Source organism: Rana temporaria, chromosome 10, assembly GCF_905171775.1.
Source record: "Rana temporaria chromosome 10, aRanTem1.1, whole genome shotgun sequence".
In the NCBI taxonomy this organism is placed as follows: Eukaryota; Metazoa; Chordata; class Amphibia; order Anura; family Ranidae; genus Rana; species Rana temporaria.
Window position 1 is genome coordinate 32513250 of NC_053498.1, and position 13821 is coordinate 32527070.

At 47.4% G+C, this 13821-nt stretch overlaps 1 protein-coding gene across 2 annotated transcripts in view; it reads left to right on the forward strand.

The window, feature by feature from the left end:
- The first annotated feature begins 3504 nt into the window (after positions 1-3504).
- LOC120916497 (calumenin-like) overlaps positions 3505-13821 on the forward strand; it is a 35958-nt gene continuing 25641 nt past the window's right edge. For both annotated transcript variants that reach the window (XM_040327496.1, XM_040327494.1), the window contains exons 1-2: positions 3505-3736; positions 8160-8402. In XM_040327496.1, the coding sequence (XP_040183430.1) occupies positions 8179-8402 (224 nt within the window). In that variant the 5' untranslated portion in view covers positions 3505-3736; positions 8160-8178. The remainder of the gene's footprint in view (positions 3737-8159; positions 8403-13821) is intronic.

The window sequence follows — 13821 nt, forward strand, 5'->3', positions numbered from 1 at the left end:
CGCCCACACTCACCTCTCCACTCGCCCCTCCATGGTCCCGCCCACACTCACCTCTCCACTCGACCCTCCATGGTCCCGCCCACACTCACCTATCCACTCGCCCCTCCATGGTCCCGCCCACACTCACCTCTCCATGGTCCCGCCCACACTGACCACTCGACTCACACCTCCATGGTCCCGCCCACACTCACCTCTCCACTCGCCCCTCCATGGTCCCGCCCACATTCACCTCTCCACTCCCCCCTCCATGGTCCCCCCGCACTCAGCCCTTCCGTGGCTTCCTCTGCTTCTCCTCCCACCCAACCCGATCTTCCCCCTGTCCCGATTGGCTGGGAGGAAAAGCGGGAAGACAATAGTGAGTATTGATTCGCTGGTGTCACAAGTGGATGGGTTTGGTGCTCTGCGTAGGGTTGCCACCTCATCCCTTTAAACCCGAACACATATGAATTACACAGGTTCTGTGGCTGATTTAATGCAGATAAGGCACCAAGTGAGTTTAATTACCACCTTAATCAGCCACAGAACCTGTGTAATTCATATGTGTTGGGGTTTAAAGGGATGAGGTGGCAACCCTAGCTCTGCGCCCCGTGCCCAACCTTTTCAAGCCAATTAAAGCCTCAGCCAAAAAAATCATAGAAACCCATGAGTCCGGCACCCTGCATGCATCCCCGCATGCAAACTAAGGGGGCGGCGTCCATTATGGACCAGCCGCTCCTGGTGTACACATTACTGTATGCAATCCACTCATTGATTATTAAAGTCGAACTAAACCCTCTTATCGTTTTCAGCAAAGGAAGCTGCCATCTTGGCCTCTGTTTGATCTTCAACTGCCATGACATGTGATCCGTTATGACACCAGCCATTTGGATGGTTTGGCAGTTTGGTTGAGAGCACAATCAATGTGACAAGTAGCGCTCCTGGCACATGCCGGGAATGTAACTGTTTTTTGAAGCTGTTAAATCGATGGTTTTACTTCTGATTTAAAAAATACTGCAAGAGGAGCTAAGTGGAGCGCCGCTAAGACGCTTTCATATTTTCAATGCAGACTGGAGACGGATTATGATGACCAGCGCCTGGCTTGTCCATGTACAAGAGAGGCCAGTCTTTAGTGGAGCCATGATGAGTCCGTGTGTGTTTCTAGGGCAATCTCCAAATTGAAAAATCTGCCCCCTTCCAGCATGTTGCACACATTTTATAATCTGTGTGGAAGCAGGGCTGATACAAGGAGTTTTGACACCCTAGGCGAAAACCACATTTTGCCGCCTCCACCTCGTTTTCCCTGCCCATGTATAACCCACCTTTTTAATGAAGCGCCCAAATGCAGCCCACTAGCGCCGATCAAATGCAGCCTCACCAGCGCTCATCAATGCAGCCTTACCAGCGCCCATCAAATGCAGTCTCACCAGCACACATCAATGCAGCCTCACCATCACCCATCAATGCAGCCTCACCAGCGCCCATCAATGCAGCGTCACCAGCGCCCATCAATGCAGCGTCACCAGCACTGATCAAATGCAGCCCACCAGCACTGATCAAATGCAGCCTCACCAGCGCCCATCAATGCAGCCTCACCAGCACCGATCAAATGCAACCCACCAGTGCCGATCAAATGCACCCCACCAGCACCGATCAAATGCAGCCTCACCAGCGCCCCTCAATGCAGCCTCACCAGCACCGATCAAATGCAACCCACCAGTGCCGATCAAATGCAGCCCACCAGCACCGATCAAACGCAGCTTCACCAGCACCCATTGATGCAGCCTACCAGTGCCCATCAAATGCAGCCTACCAGTGCCCATTAATGAATGTTTGCTTGCTTCCATTCATTCGGCAGTTGGGACACAGACACAGCCCTCCACTGAGCCTCTGACACTATGTGCGAACAGAGTGGCTGCTGCCTGCTGATGCTGAGACTTAGGCTGCATTCACACCTCGGCGTACAAAATCGCAGCGTTTTGTCCCGCGAATTGCGGCGACAAATAGCAGCGTTTTGTACCGCGATTTGCGGCGACAAAACGCCGCGATTGTGAATGCAGCCTTCACCCCTCTATGGAGATGGTTCACATCTCCTATGCCGAACGCCGAAAGCCGCCTGAAAAAAAGGTCCGGGACTTTTTTTCAGGCGGCAGGCGTTCGGCGTGGAGATGTGAACCATCTCCATAGAGGTGCATGTTAAATCATCCCTCTGGCGTCTCGGGGCTGCAGCGGCGTTGCACTACAGGCGTATATACGCCTAGGTGTGAACGGGGGCTAAGTTGCTTGCTGCAGAGAAGAGAGTAGAAACACCAGTGGCCGGGGGCCCTAGGCGGCTGCCCTGTGTGGAAGCAATGCTCTCTGGAGACATCCAGCATCCCCTCCCAAGCCAAAGCTCTCCAATCAGTGGAGAACATGAGTTTTGATTGCAGATCTGACTCAGCAATGGGGTGTCGGACCTGTGCAGAGAGACCACTGCTTGCTTGCAGAGATCAAAGGCCCCACAGTGCATCTGCTGGCAGGGCACATGCCTACTTAGGCAGTGGCTGCTTACATGAACTGTAGGGGCCAGATTCACAAAGAGATACGACGGTGTATCTACAGATACACCATCGTATCTCTGACTTACACTGGTCCTATCTATGCGCCTGATTCATAGAATCACATACGCATAGATAGGGCTTAGATCCGACAGTGTTACACTGTGTTACACTGTCGGATCTTTTTTTCAATTTAAAAATGGCGCAGGGGGCGTTCCCGCTGATTTACGATAAATAATATGTAAATCAGCGAGATACGCAAATTCACGAACGTACGCGGACCTGTCGCAGTGTTCTTACGTCGTTTCCGTAGCGGTTTTCCGTCGTATACTTACCCCTTCTTTTATCAGGCGCAGCCAATGTTAAGTATAGCCGGCGTTCCCGCGTCGAATTTGAATTTTCCTACGTCGTTTGCGTACGCCGATTCACGAACACGCGCGTCGCAAGTCCCGCTCACGTCGCAACGTCAGTGGGAGCAATGCACGCCGGGAAATTCCCCGGACGACGCATGCGCATTTAAATCGGCGCGGGAGCGCGCCTGATTTAAATAGTACACTCCCCTAGCCGCGGAATTTGAATTCCGCCGGTGGATTTAGGATCCGCCGTCGCAAGTTTGGAGGTAAGTTGTTTGTGAATTAGCCACTTGCCTCCTAAACTTGCGGGAGCGGATCTTAATTCACGTAGAACGAGCGGATCTATAGATCCGCTGAGCTACGTGAATCTGGCCCTAGATGTTAAACACCTTTTTGATGTCCTAGAAATGTATTCAGCTTACTTCATCTGAAGGCTCATAATCAATATGAATGAATAATAAGAATATGTGTGTTCAGCCCTATTTATGTCACATGCAATCCATGCCTGGTCTCCTGCAATGCTTGGAAATCAAACTTCCCCCATCCACACAGCGCTGTCTTCCATCACCCTGACTCTGCCAGGTTACTTAGCAACACCCTCCCACCAACCTCCTCTCTGCGCGCCCCCCAGGCACGTCTACACCCAGCCACCTCGACGCGTGCTCGTGTCAACGTGGCGAGCGCCGGCCAATCAGCGCCCGATTCTCAGTCCAGAACCTTCTGTAAACACGCCCATCGGAGGCGGGCAAGTATTCTAATTCCCGACAGTACGCCCTTCACCACGCCCAACCCCGTCCAACCATTTAAAGGGGCCGTGCGCTATATAGAAAGTTCTGATCCTGAGTTGGGAGGTTGGAGTGTGATATCTGGGTGAGTGATGATGGGTGATGATGGGGGGGTGCATGCAATGCGTGGCAGGCTGCTGTGTACATTACACTGATAGGGGTCAGAGTTGCATGGCTGTAGATGTAATGTTGGGACTTTTGTAACATTTGTCAAACTTGCTGAAAGTTACATTGTTGTTATAGCTGATAGATGGGTGGGGTGGGATGTGGGTCGGTTTTGCTGTTAGAATTGCAGTTTTTTTGACCTAGCTTTCGATGGGAGTTTGCTGGGAAATCCATTTCTGATTATAAATCTGGCCATAGACATTAGATGGAGGTTGGATGGATCAATCGACCACCAGAGTCCAGCCGGTGCATAGAGGTGAATATATACAGGGGCAAGGCATGTGATCTAGACACTAAGGGGGCAGATCCACATACATCTGCGCTGGACGCAGCGTATCTAAGATACGCTACGCCGCTGTAACTTACTTTTAGTTGGTTTGAATCCTAAACGAATCCGCGCCATAAGTTACGGCGGCGTAGCGTATCTTTCGCTGCGTAAGGGCGTGGAATTCAAATCCGGTGGGTAGGGGACGTGTTTCATTTAAATGAAGCGCGTCCCCGCGCCGAACGAACTGCGCATGCGCCGTCCGTAAAAACTATCAGGGTGCATTCTCCAAATGATGTCGCCAGGACGTCATTGTTTTCAACGTAAATGGCGTCCAGCCCCATTCACGGACGACTTGCGCAAACGACGTAAAATTTTCAAAATTATACGCGGGAACGACGGCCATACTTAACATTGAGTACGCCACCATATAGCAGCTTTAACTATACGCCGGAAAAAGCCGAACGGAAACGACGTAAAAAAATGCGACGGCCGGTCGTACGTTCGTGGATCGTCGGAAATAGCTAATTTGCATACTCAACGCGGATTACGACGGGAACGCCACCTAGCGGACGCCGAAAAATTGCATCTAAGATCCGACGGCGTACGAAGACGTACGCCTGTCGGATCTAGCCGAGATGCCGTCGTATGTTGTTTTGAGGATTCAAAACAAAGATACGACGCAGGAATTTTAAAATTACGCCAGCGTATCAGTAGATTCGCCGGCGTAATTTCTTTGTGGATCTACCCCAGAGCAGTCAGTCACCCTGATCTGCTGACCATAGGTGGTACAAGGCATGTGATCTAGACACCGAGCGGTCACCCTGATCTACTGACCATAGGTGGTAGATCGGACCCATCATCGCCCCTCAAGATGGATTATCTGGGGGTGTCAGCTGAGAACACGACGCGGCATATTTATGTTTGGAAGGCTTGATAATAAGTATAGTTGAGGTTTTATATTTATGTAAAGCCTGAGAAAATCTAATGGCACGGTCCATCCGATGGTGGTCACCTGCTTTGGTTTTATTATTTGGTCGATGTGCAATCAAGTCAAAGTGATTAACTATACAAACTATCAAAGTCATACATTTCCTTCCAATCAGTTGCGATCAAAAATGATCAATCTGTTTTGATTGCCTGGAGTGGAAAGTTATTTATCGGCAGCGCAGAGATAGGTCAGTTATTAATCGAATTGGAATACGATCGGTTGGATTGCATGATGGAAAACAAAGATGTGAATGGTAACTTCCGATCATATCTTCAAATTACGTATCAATGAAAATCTACGTCCCATGTGTGTGTGTGTTGTATTAATAAAATGGGTTGCCAACTATAAATTGCCCGGGGGAGATGGAAAGGGATCTGTCAGTTCTTAAAGCATGTATGGCCACCATAAAACTGCTAGCCAGGTTGGAAAAGCTCGAAACGAAGGTACGAAGGCAGGTTGGTATTTGTAGTTCCCTCTGTAGAGTTGGGTCTAGTTCAGATTCAAAGCAGGTCTTTTGTGAAGCTGCATATTTCTAGTAGACCTTTTATCCTATGGAGGTATCAGGGACTGCGCTAGATGGCGCTGGCAAAACCAGAAGGAAAGAAAGGAGGTTCCTGGCACTCAAGGATGTGTCCCAAGATTAATGACAGCACTAATGGGTCAAGATGCCAATGTTTTGGGGGCTCATAGGATCCCCTTTCTTAGTACTACTCAGTGATTTCAGGAAGGGGAGGACCCTGTGTGACCCCGACATGTTGACTTATGTTACATTACAGGGACTATTGATAAAGCAGAGAATATGATTTTCACAAATATTCACTAGTGGATAATCCATTGCTTCCATTACAAATGTATGCACCTGGATGGTTCCCCACCAGAGAATGTATGTGAACATTCTCTGCTTCATAAATAGACCCTGAAGATCAAGATGTCAATGTTTCGAGGCTTGCAGATTGGAGGTCGACCGATATGGGTTTTTCTCTAGCCGATGCCGATTTCTCCAAAACGGCCAACTATCGGCCGATATATCGGTTGACCTCTATTGCAGATTCCCCTTCCTAGGAAAGGGCACCATGTGAGTCCATGAAAAGTTGACATCCTGTGACATTACAGGTTCTTCACAATAATTCTTGGGACTCTCATCCTTGAGTTCTGGCGACTCCTTCCTTTTCTGGTTCAGGTTTAAAAACGGATGTTCCCCTGAAACGTAATCATTGTTACCTTGTTGCAGGTAAGTATCTTCTGTGATCAGATCTACAGAAAGTCAGAGGTCGGTTTCCAGGAGAGCTGCACATTTTTGATGATGCTGGACCTATAAAATAAGATGGTACTTGTAAGGACTGTAATGGATGGCGCCATGAAAAAACAAAAGCGAGGGAAGGATGGTCACCAGTACTCCAAGTACCGTATTTGTCTTCGTATAGCGCGCCCTGGCGTATAGCGTGCACCCCCAACCTGGAAGGGAAATTTCCTGAAAAAAATAAATACTTACAGTATGAATGCCCCTCGTCGGTGTCTTGCCCGGCCTCCATCGACGGCCTTGTCCGGTCCGGCGCCTGTCTGCAGCCCTGGTGGTGTCCTCCCCGCTTCTCCTGCGCTGTTTCTGAGTCGATCCCTGCTTCCCGCGCTGTGTTTGAACGCCGCTGCCGACATATACCGAGCGCAGTACACTCAGGCACGCTCGGCTCCTTTCGCATAAAGACTAGGAGGCGGCACAGGGCGTGACCGCGAGGGGAGCCGAGCGAGTGCACTGCACTCGGTATATGGCGGTGGTGTTCAAACACAGCGCGGGGATTGGCGTATATCGCGCACCCACGATTTTCCCCTTATTTTAAGGGGAAAAAAGTGCGCGGTATATGGCGATAAATACGGTATGTGTTTCCAAGATTTATTGTGAAAAACGTATAGCGTTGCATAGTCCAAGATGCCAACGTTTCAGGGGCTTGCAGGGTCTCCTTTTTTGGGTCACGGAGTCACCCTGAGGAGGGGAATCCTGCAAGGACCCAAAACATTGGCATCTTTTTGACCCTCGTGACATTATGCGTTCTACACAATAAATATTGGACACTCGTACTTGGAATGCCGGTGACATACTTCCTTCTTTCCTAGCTCAGGTTTGAAGCCAATGTCCACCTGAACCTTAGTAGTTCTAACTGCTTCAAGTAAGTATCTACTCTTAACAGATCTGTAGAAGGTCAGAAGTCGGCCTTGGGTGGAACTGCACATTACTGACAGTGCTGGATCTTTATCATTTAAAGTGGTAGTAAACCCCCCTATCGTTTTCCGCCAAGGAAGCTGCCATCTTTGCCTCTGTTTATTCTACAACTGATGCTGCACATGGGATCAGTTATGACACCAGACATTGGATGGTTTGACAGTTTGGTTGAGAGCACAACCAATGGGAGTGTTACATTTCCGGCACGTGCTGGAAAGGTAACTGTTTTGAGGATGGGTTTACTTACGCTTTAAAGTGTAAGTAAACCCTTCAATTCGATAGTTACAAAAACAGTTAACATTGCCGGCATGCTGGAAATGCTAGCTGTCACATTTGTTTGTGCTCTCAACCAAACTGCCAAACCATCCAATGGCTGGTTTCATAACAGGTCACATGTACAGCATCATGGCAGTTGCAGATTAAACAGAGGTCAAGATGGCCGCTTCCTTGGCTGAAAACGATAGGAGGGTTTACTTCCACTTTAAGTGGTGCTTGTAGGGACTGCAGCAGATGGTGCCATACAAAACCAAAAGATACGGAAGTCACAAGCACTCCAGGACGTGTTTCCAAGATTTATCATGAAAAATGGTGTTGCTCGGGTCAGGGGTTTACAATGTTCCCTTTCTGAATCTCCCTCAGGAAGGGGACCCTGTAAAGGCCCTGAAATGTTGCCACTGTGAAACGTATCAATATGCGCTCTTCGCATTAAATCTTGGGCGCTCATCCTTGAGTGTTGGTGACTTCTTTTCTTTCCGTCCAGATTTGAAACTGGTGTTCGCTTGAACTCTTTAGAGTTGTAACTTTGTTGCACAAAGTATCCTCTCAGATTAGTTGTTCTAACTCCTAATGGAGTAAACTGTGATTTGTTGTAGGTCTGCCTCTGCTGGAAGGATGAAGATCCTAAGCGTACTCTTTGCTGTGACTCTTTGTTCATGGTTAGTGACCTGTGTGCCAACTCAGGAGAAAAAAGATCGTATTCACCACGGTAAAGACTTAAGTGACCACAAGCACGATGACAGCACGGACTTTCAGTATGACCATGAAGCCTTCCTGGGCAAGGAGGAAGCGAAGACCTTCGACCAGCTGACCCCAGAGGAGAGCAAAGAGAGACTGGGGTAAGGAAATTGCATTTATCCCACTACACAGGGGCATTTCAAAATATTTTTCAGCATCATTTTTCTGATGAGTAGTAGATAAGCGCTATTTACACAATGACTATCAAAATGAACTTGTCATAATTTGGGCTCATGTAGTTGGGCGCTGTTTGCCTGTGTTTGATGTGCGTTTCTACAGAAGATTCCCATTTTCCTCAGTAGTTCGGTGTGGATAACGGTTTTGAGGGTGCATTTGGCCTGCTTTGTGCTTCATTTCTATGGACTCTGCATGTCCCTTTTTGGTTATGATTGTTTTGTAGGCAAAATAGGTCAAACAAAGCCTCTTGCATTTTGAGTGTATGCCAGTGTTGCCAACCGTCCGTATTTTTACGGACAGTTCGTTAAAACGGTCATTTTTCCCCCATTCGTAAATGTCCGTGGTTGCGGGATTGTGCCAGTAAAAATAGTCAAGATCGGTTCGGCTTGGAACTGCGCATGGAGATTGGAGACAGGGGGTGATTGGAGGCAGGGGGTGATTGGAGGCAGGGGGTGTTGGTGGCAGGGGGTGATTGGAGGCAGGGAGTGTTGGTGGCAGGGGGTGATTGGAGGCAGGGAGTGTTGGTGGCACCGCAGAGGGGGATAGTGGCATCGCAGAGGGTGGGGGATGGAGACAGGGGTTGTTGGTGGCACCGCAGGGGGTGATGTGACTAAATAATTTGCCCTTATTATATCGAAAATAACAAAAATATGTTTTTTTACCTTAATATCTACCTTAAATTGCACTGCTATTTGCCTAGCGTACTTGTTTGTAGCCTAAATACTGAAATTTGCACCTAAAAATGTAACTTTGTAACTTTTGTGAAATGCCAGTAAAAACGTGGCTGCGCCATTAAATTTCAGGTGTCGTGCCAGTAAATTTCAATCTGGTAGGTTGGCAACACTGGTGTATGCTGTTGAGCAGGGTTGCGTTCTAATGTAAAAGCTGTTGACAGCAACACCCACCTACACAAGCCCTAGAACAAAGTGCTTCACAACAGAGTGTGTATTTCCAATGCAGACCGTGGCCAGCAAGGAACTTCAGGCTGTATGACCTCCAGCTCCTTCCTCAGCAGCCTGGGTGTCATGGACACACCCCTAAATGTCATTATGCAGACTGCGCCATTACCTGAAGCAGTCCCACAATGCCAAGTGTTGTTACATTAATGCCTTTGTGGATATTGACAGGTTCATGATACAATAAAACCGAAGTCTAGATATCCTCTTTATTGCATAGATTTATTGTTTTTTTTAAACTAAAGTTAAAAGCAAAACATTTTAACGTACTATCTCACACTTGTTACGTTTTTCAATGTACTGCTAAAGAGCCAGTGTGCTGTAACTGACCGCAACCAGTTACAAATTCTTGTATTGTATTAACTGATGGTTATTGCACCCTGTAAATCATGTACAGCAGTGTCTAGGAGCTCACACTAAAGATATACAGCTATTGAGGCTGTAGGTCATAGGCGTGTGCCCAGGCACACCCTAATCGCCCTGAGCAGCACAGATTCCCCCTACTGCCCTGGCTCCCATCTTTCCCCCGCAGCGCTGAGAGCTTCCCTCCTCTCATATCGGCTGTTGCTGCTGGTATATTTTAGGAGTGGGGAAGGGGCCAGTAATTATGTAATTCACCAGCCCCTTCCCTTTCTGAATGTGAGTGTGTGTTTGGGCTTTGGGGTGCACACCCTAATGCAATAGGCTGCGCACACCTATCCTGTAATCCTGTAGGTAGAAGAGTGCCTAGGCACACTCCATACCAGGAAGTGCCCTTCTATTTTGCAGTAAGGATTCCAGACAAACTACATTTTTCAGGACACTGCTTCGGTACAACTAACCTTTCTAAATGTTCCCTATAACAAAGCAAATCTTCACCTTCTGAGTTCAGTTTCACTTAGTATGCCGCGGCTTCTTCTATAATGCTAAAACTGGTTGGTGCACCACATGACAGAGACTTAAAGGAACACTAAAGGTTATTTTTTTATGAGATCAATTGATTGCTGTAAGCTAGAGCATTTAAATATCACTTACCTAATTTTTCCTTTTGACCTCCAAAATACAGTAATCCAGGTTTGAAAATGCCATTTCCTGTCACTCCTCTTCTTGCTTTCCACCAGCACCTGAGCTGTTTTGCATGGTGGAAAGCAGAATGTGCTCACCCCCTCCCTATGACTACAGCCCTGCGTGAAGAGGCTCTCTTATCCCTCACAGGTATGGAGGCTAAGCCTAATGGGAACTGTAGTTCCCATTAGGCCGTGATGTAGCAAGAATGTATGCGCACCGCAAACCAGGAAGTCAGTGAGAATAATGATTCAGGAGTGCTGGAGGTGAATAAAACAGCTTGATTTCAACAGGTATCAAACTAGTTATAATGCAAAACATTACTTTTTACTTTTATCAGCTACTGTCAGACTTTAATTTAAGAGGAAAATATTTTTGTCTTTACAACCCCTTTAACAGCAGTGCATGCTGGGAATTTAGGGCCAGATCCACAGCCAGCCGCCGTAACTTAAAAATTCCCATTTAAGTTACACTGCCGGAAAATTTCTACCTAAGTGCCCGATCCACAAAGCACTTACCTAGAAATTTTCGGCTGTGTAACTTAAATCCGCCCGGCGCAGGGCGTTCCTATTCAAATGGGGCGAGTCCCATTTAAATTAGGCACGCTCCCATGCCGGCCGTACTGCGCATGCTCACAACGTCATTTTCCCGACGTGCATTGCGCGGTTTTACGTTACGCCGAGTTTTGTGAATCGCGCCGGGTACAAAAAGTTGCGTCGGGAAAAAGAAAAGATACGGCGGGGAAAAAAAAATAATAAAAAAAAAAAAATAACAGCGTCGCGGGAAAGAAGGGTCTACTTTTACAAGGTGTACTAACTTTACACTTTGTAAAAGCAGCCCTAATTTTGCGTTTGCAAACTAATACTTACGGAGAAAAAACGAAGCTGAAAAAACGAAGCTGAAAAGCTTTGTGGATCTCCGTAAGTGCTAATTTGCATACCCGAAGCGGCATTTCGACTCGAAATGCCCCCAGTGGCAGATGCGGTACTGAATCCGAAGATCCGGCAGTGTAAGTCCCTTACACATGTCGGATCTTCTGCCTATCTATTGGAAACTGATTCTGTGGATCAGTTCCAAAGATAGAAACAGGGATACGACAGCGTAACAGCAGTTACGCCGGCGTATCTCTTTTGAGGATCTGGCCCTTAGTTCCATGTCTGGAATGCATTTAGAGGGCCAAATCTGATCACTAATGCTTAAAGGGGTTGTAAAGGTTCGTCTTTTATTTTCTAAATTGGTTCCTTTAAGCTAGTGCATTGTTGGTTCACTTACCTTTTCCTTCGATTTCCCTTCTAAATGATTTTTTTTTTCTGTGTGTGAATTTCTCACTTCCTGTTTCTCCTCGGTAAGCTTTCCACCATAATCCGAGTTGTGGAAAGTCATTAAGAACAGCTTACTGAGGAGGAACAGGAAGTGAGAAGTTCAGACAAAGAAAAAAAACATTTAGAAGGGAAATTGAAGGAAAAGGTAAGTGAACCAACAATGCACTAGCTTAAAGTAACCTATTTAGAAAATAAAAAACAAACCTTTACAACCCCTTTAAGTGATAGGCTCAGGGTCATACTTCTATATAAGGTGCTTACATCAAAACAATAAGTGCAAACTACAGGATGAGGATGTAGATGCATGGCAGTGATGTTGAGCTCTCCACCTTGTCCAATTTTTTAGTGGCCAAACGGCTGACCTCCTTCAGAATGTAGCTGCTCAGCACTGGGCCTGGAAGCTAGTGGCGATCACTGGCATAGCGATGCCTACCACGCTTCTCGAAGGATCCTCAAAGTATGGTATATGCATAGTTACATTGGACCAAGCAGGTGGTCTAATTTAAATTAATTCTTGGTTCATCAAAGTTGAAAACAATACGCGGGGCGTGTCTGCGGCGATGACGCGGCGACGTGGGCGGGCCTGCCAGTTAAATGCTTCCACGCATGCGTCAAAGTCATTCGACGCATGCGAGGGATGGCGGGCGCTCAGACATGTACGGTAGGTCTGTACAGACGACCGAACATGTCCGAGCGGGCAGGATTCCAGCGGACTGTTTTAAAACAAGTCCAGGAATATTTGTCCGCTGGGAAAAGGCCCGGCGGGCAAATGTTTGCTGGAATCCTGCACGCTCGGGCCTACACACAACCGAACATGTCTGCTGAAACTGGTCCGCGGACCAGTTTCAGCAGACATGTTTGGTCGTGTGTACGGGGCCTTAGTGTATTCTCAAACTGAGATACACTTAAACCTAGCTAAGATACGACAGCCTGCGTTGTCATATCTTAGGGTGCAATATTTAGGCTGGCCGCTAGGTGGCGCTTCCGTTGAGTTTGGCGTAGAATATGTAAATGCCTAGATATGCCGATTCACGAACGCACGTGCGCCCCTCGCAGTAAAGATATGCCATTAACGTAAGGTGTTTTCCGGCGTAAAGTTATTCCATCAAATAGCTGGCCTAGTCAATGTTAAGTATGGCCGCAGTTCCCGCGTCGAAATTTGAAAATTTTACGTCGTTTGCGTAATTCGTCTGTGAATAGGGCTGGACGTAATTTACGTTCACGTCAAAACCAATACGTCCTTGCGGCGTACTTTGGCGCAATGCACACTGGGATATGTACACGGACGGCGCGTGCGCCGTTCGTAAAAAAACGTCAGTCAGGTCACCCCCCATTAACATAAAACACGCCCCCTCATCCTAATTTGAATTAGGCGCACTTACGCCGGCCCCATTTACGATACGCCGCCGTAAGTTAGGAGGCAAGTGCTTTGTGAATACAGTACTTGCCTCTCTGACTTAAGGCGGCGTAGCGTAAATACGATACGCTACGCCGCCTTAAAGTTGCGGCGGCGTCTCTGAATCTGGCTAATAGTGTAGTGTTGTAGCATACAGCTGTGCATTTTGGCAGATTTTGTGCTTTTTAACATTCTCTCCTTTATTCAGGCTGAGATAGTCTGTGGTTGCCACCTCATCCCCCTCTCTGCATGCATATGGCTGACACATGCTTGTTAAAGGAGTGCAGAAAGCCGTTGTGTACATTCAATAACCCTAAGCAGCCAATGAGAACGGTTTTCTGAGTTCAGACCGGTGACCTGTTAATTCTGATTGGTCATTATAGGTTACTGTAGATTGCTCTTAGAATTTTAAAATGAGTCTTATAGAAGTAGTACGACCCTGAGCTTATTACTCAACCTGATCAGCTCTGGCCCTCTAAATGCATTCCAGATGTGGAACTAAATGTCCAGCATGCAATGTTGAGTTCTCTCTCTCTCTCTGTCTTTGCTATGGTGTGCCGACCAGAGCTTTCATCATTCTAAAAGCAGCCTTGGTTTGATTACTCTGAAGGTAAAGATTTGCTAT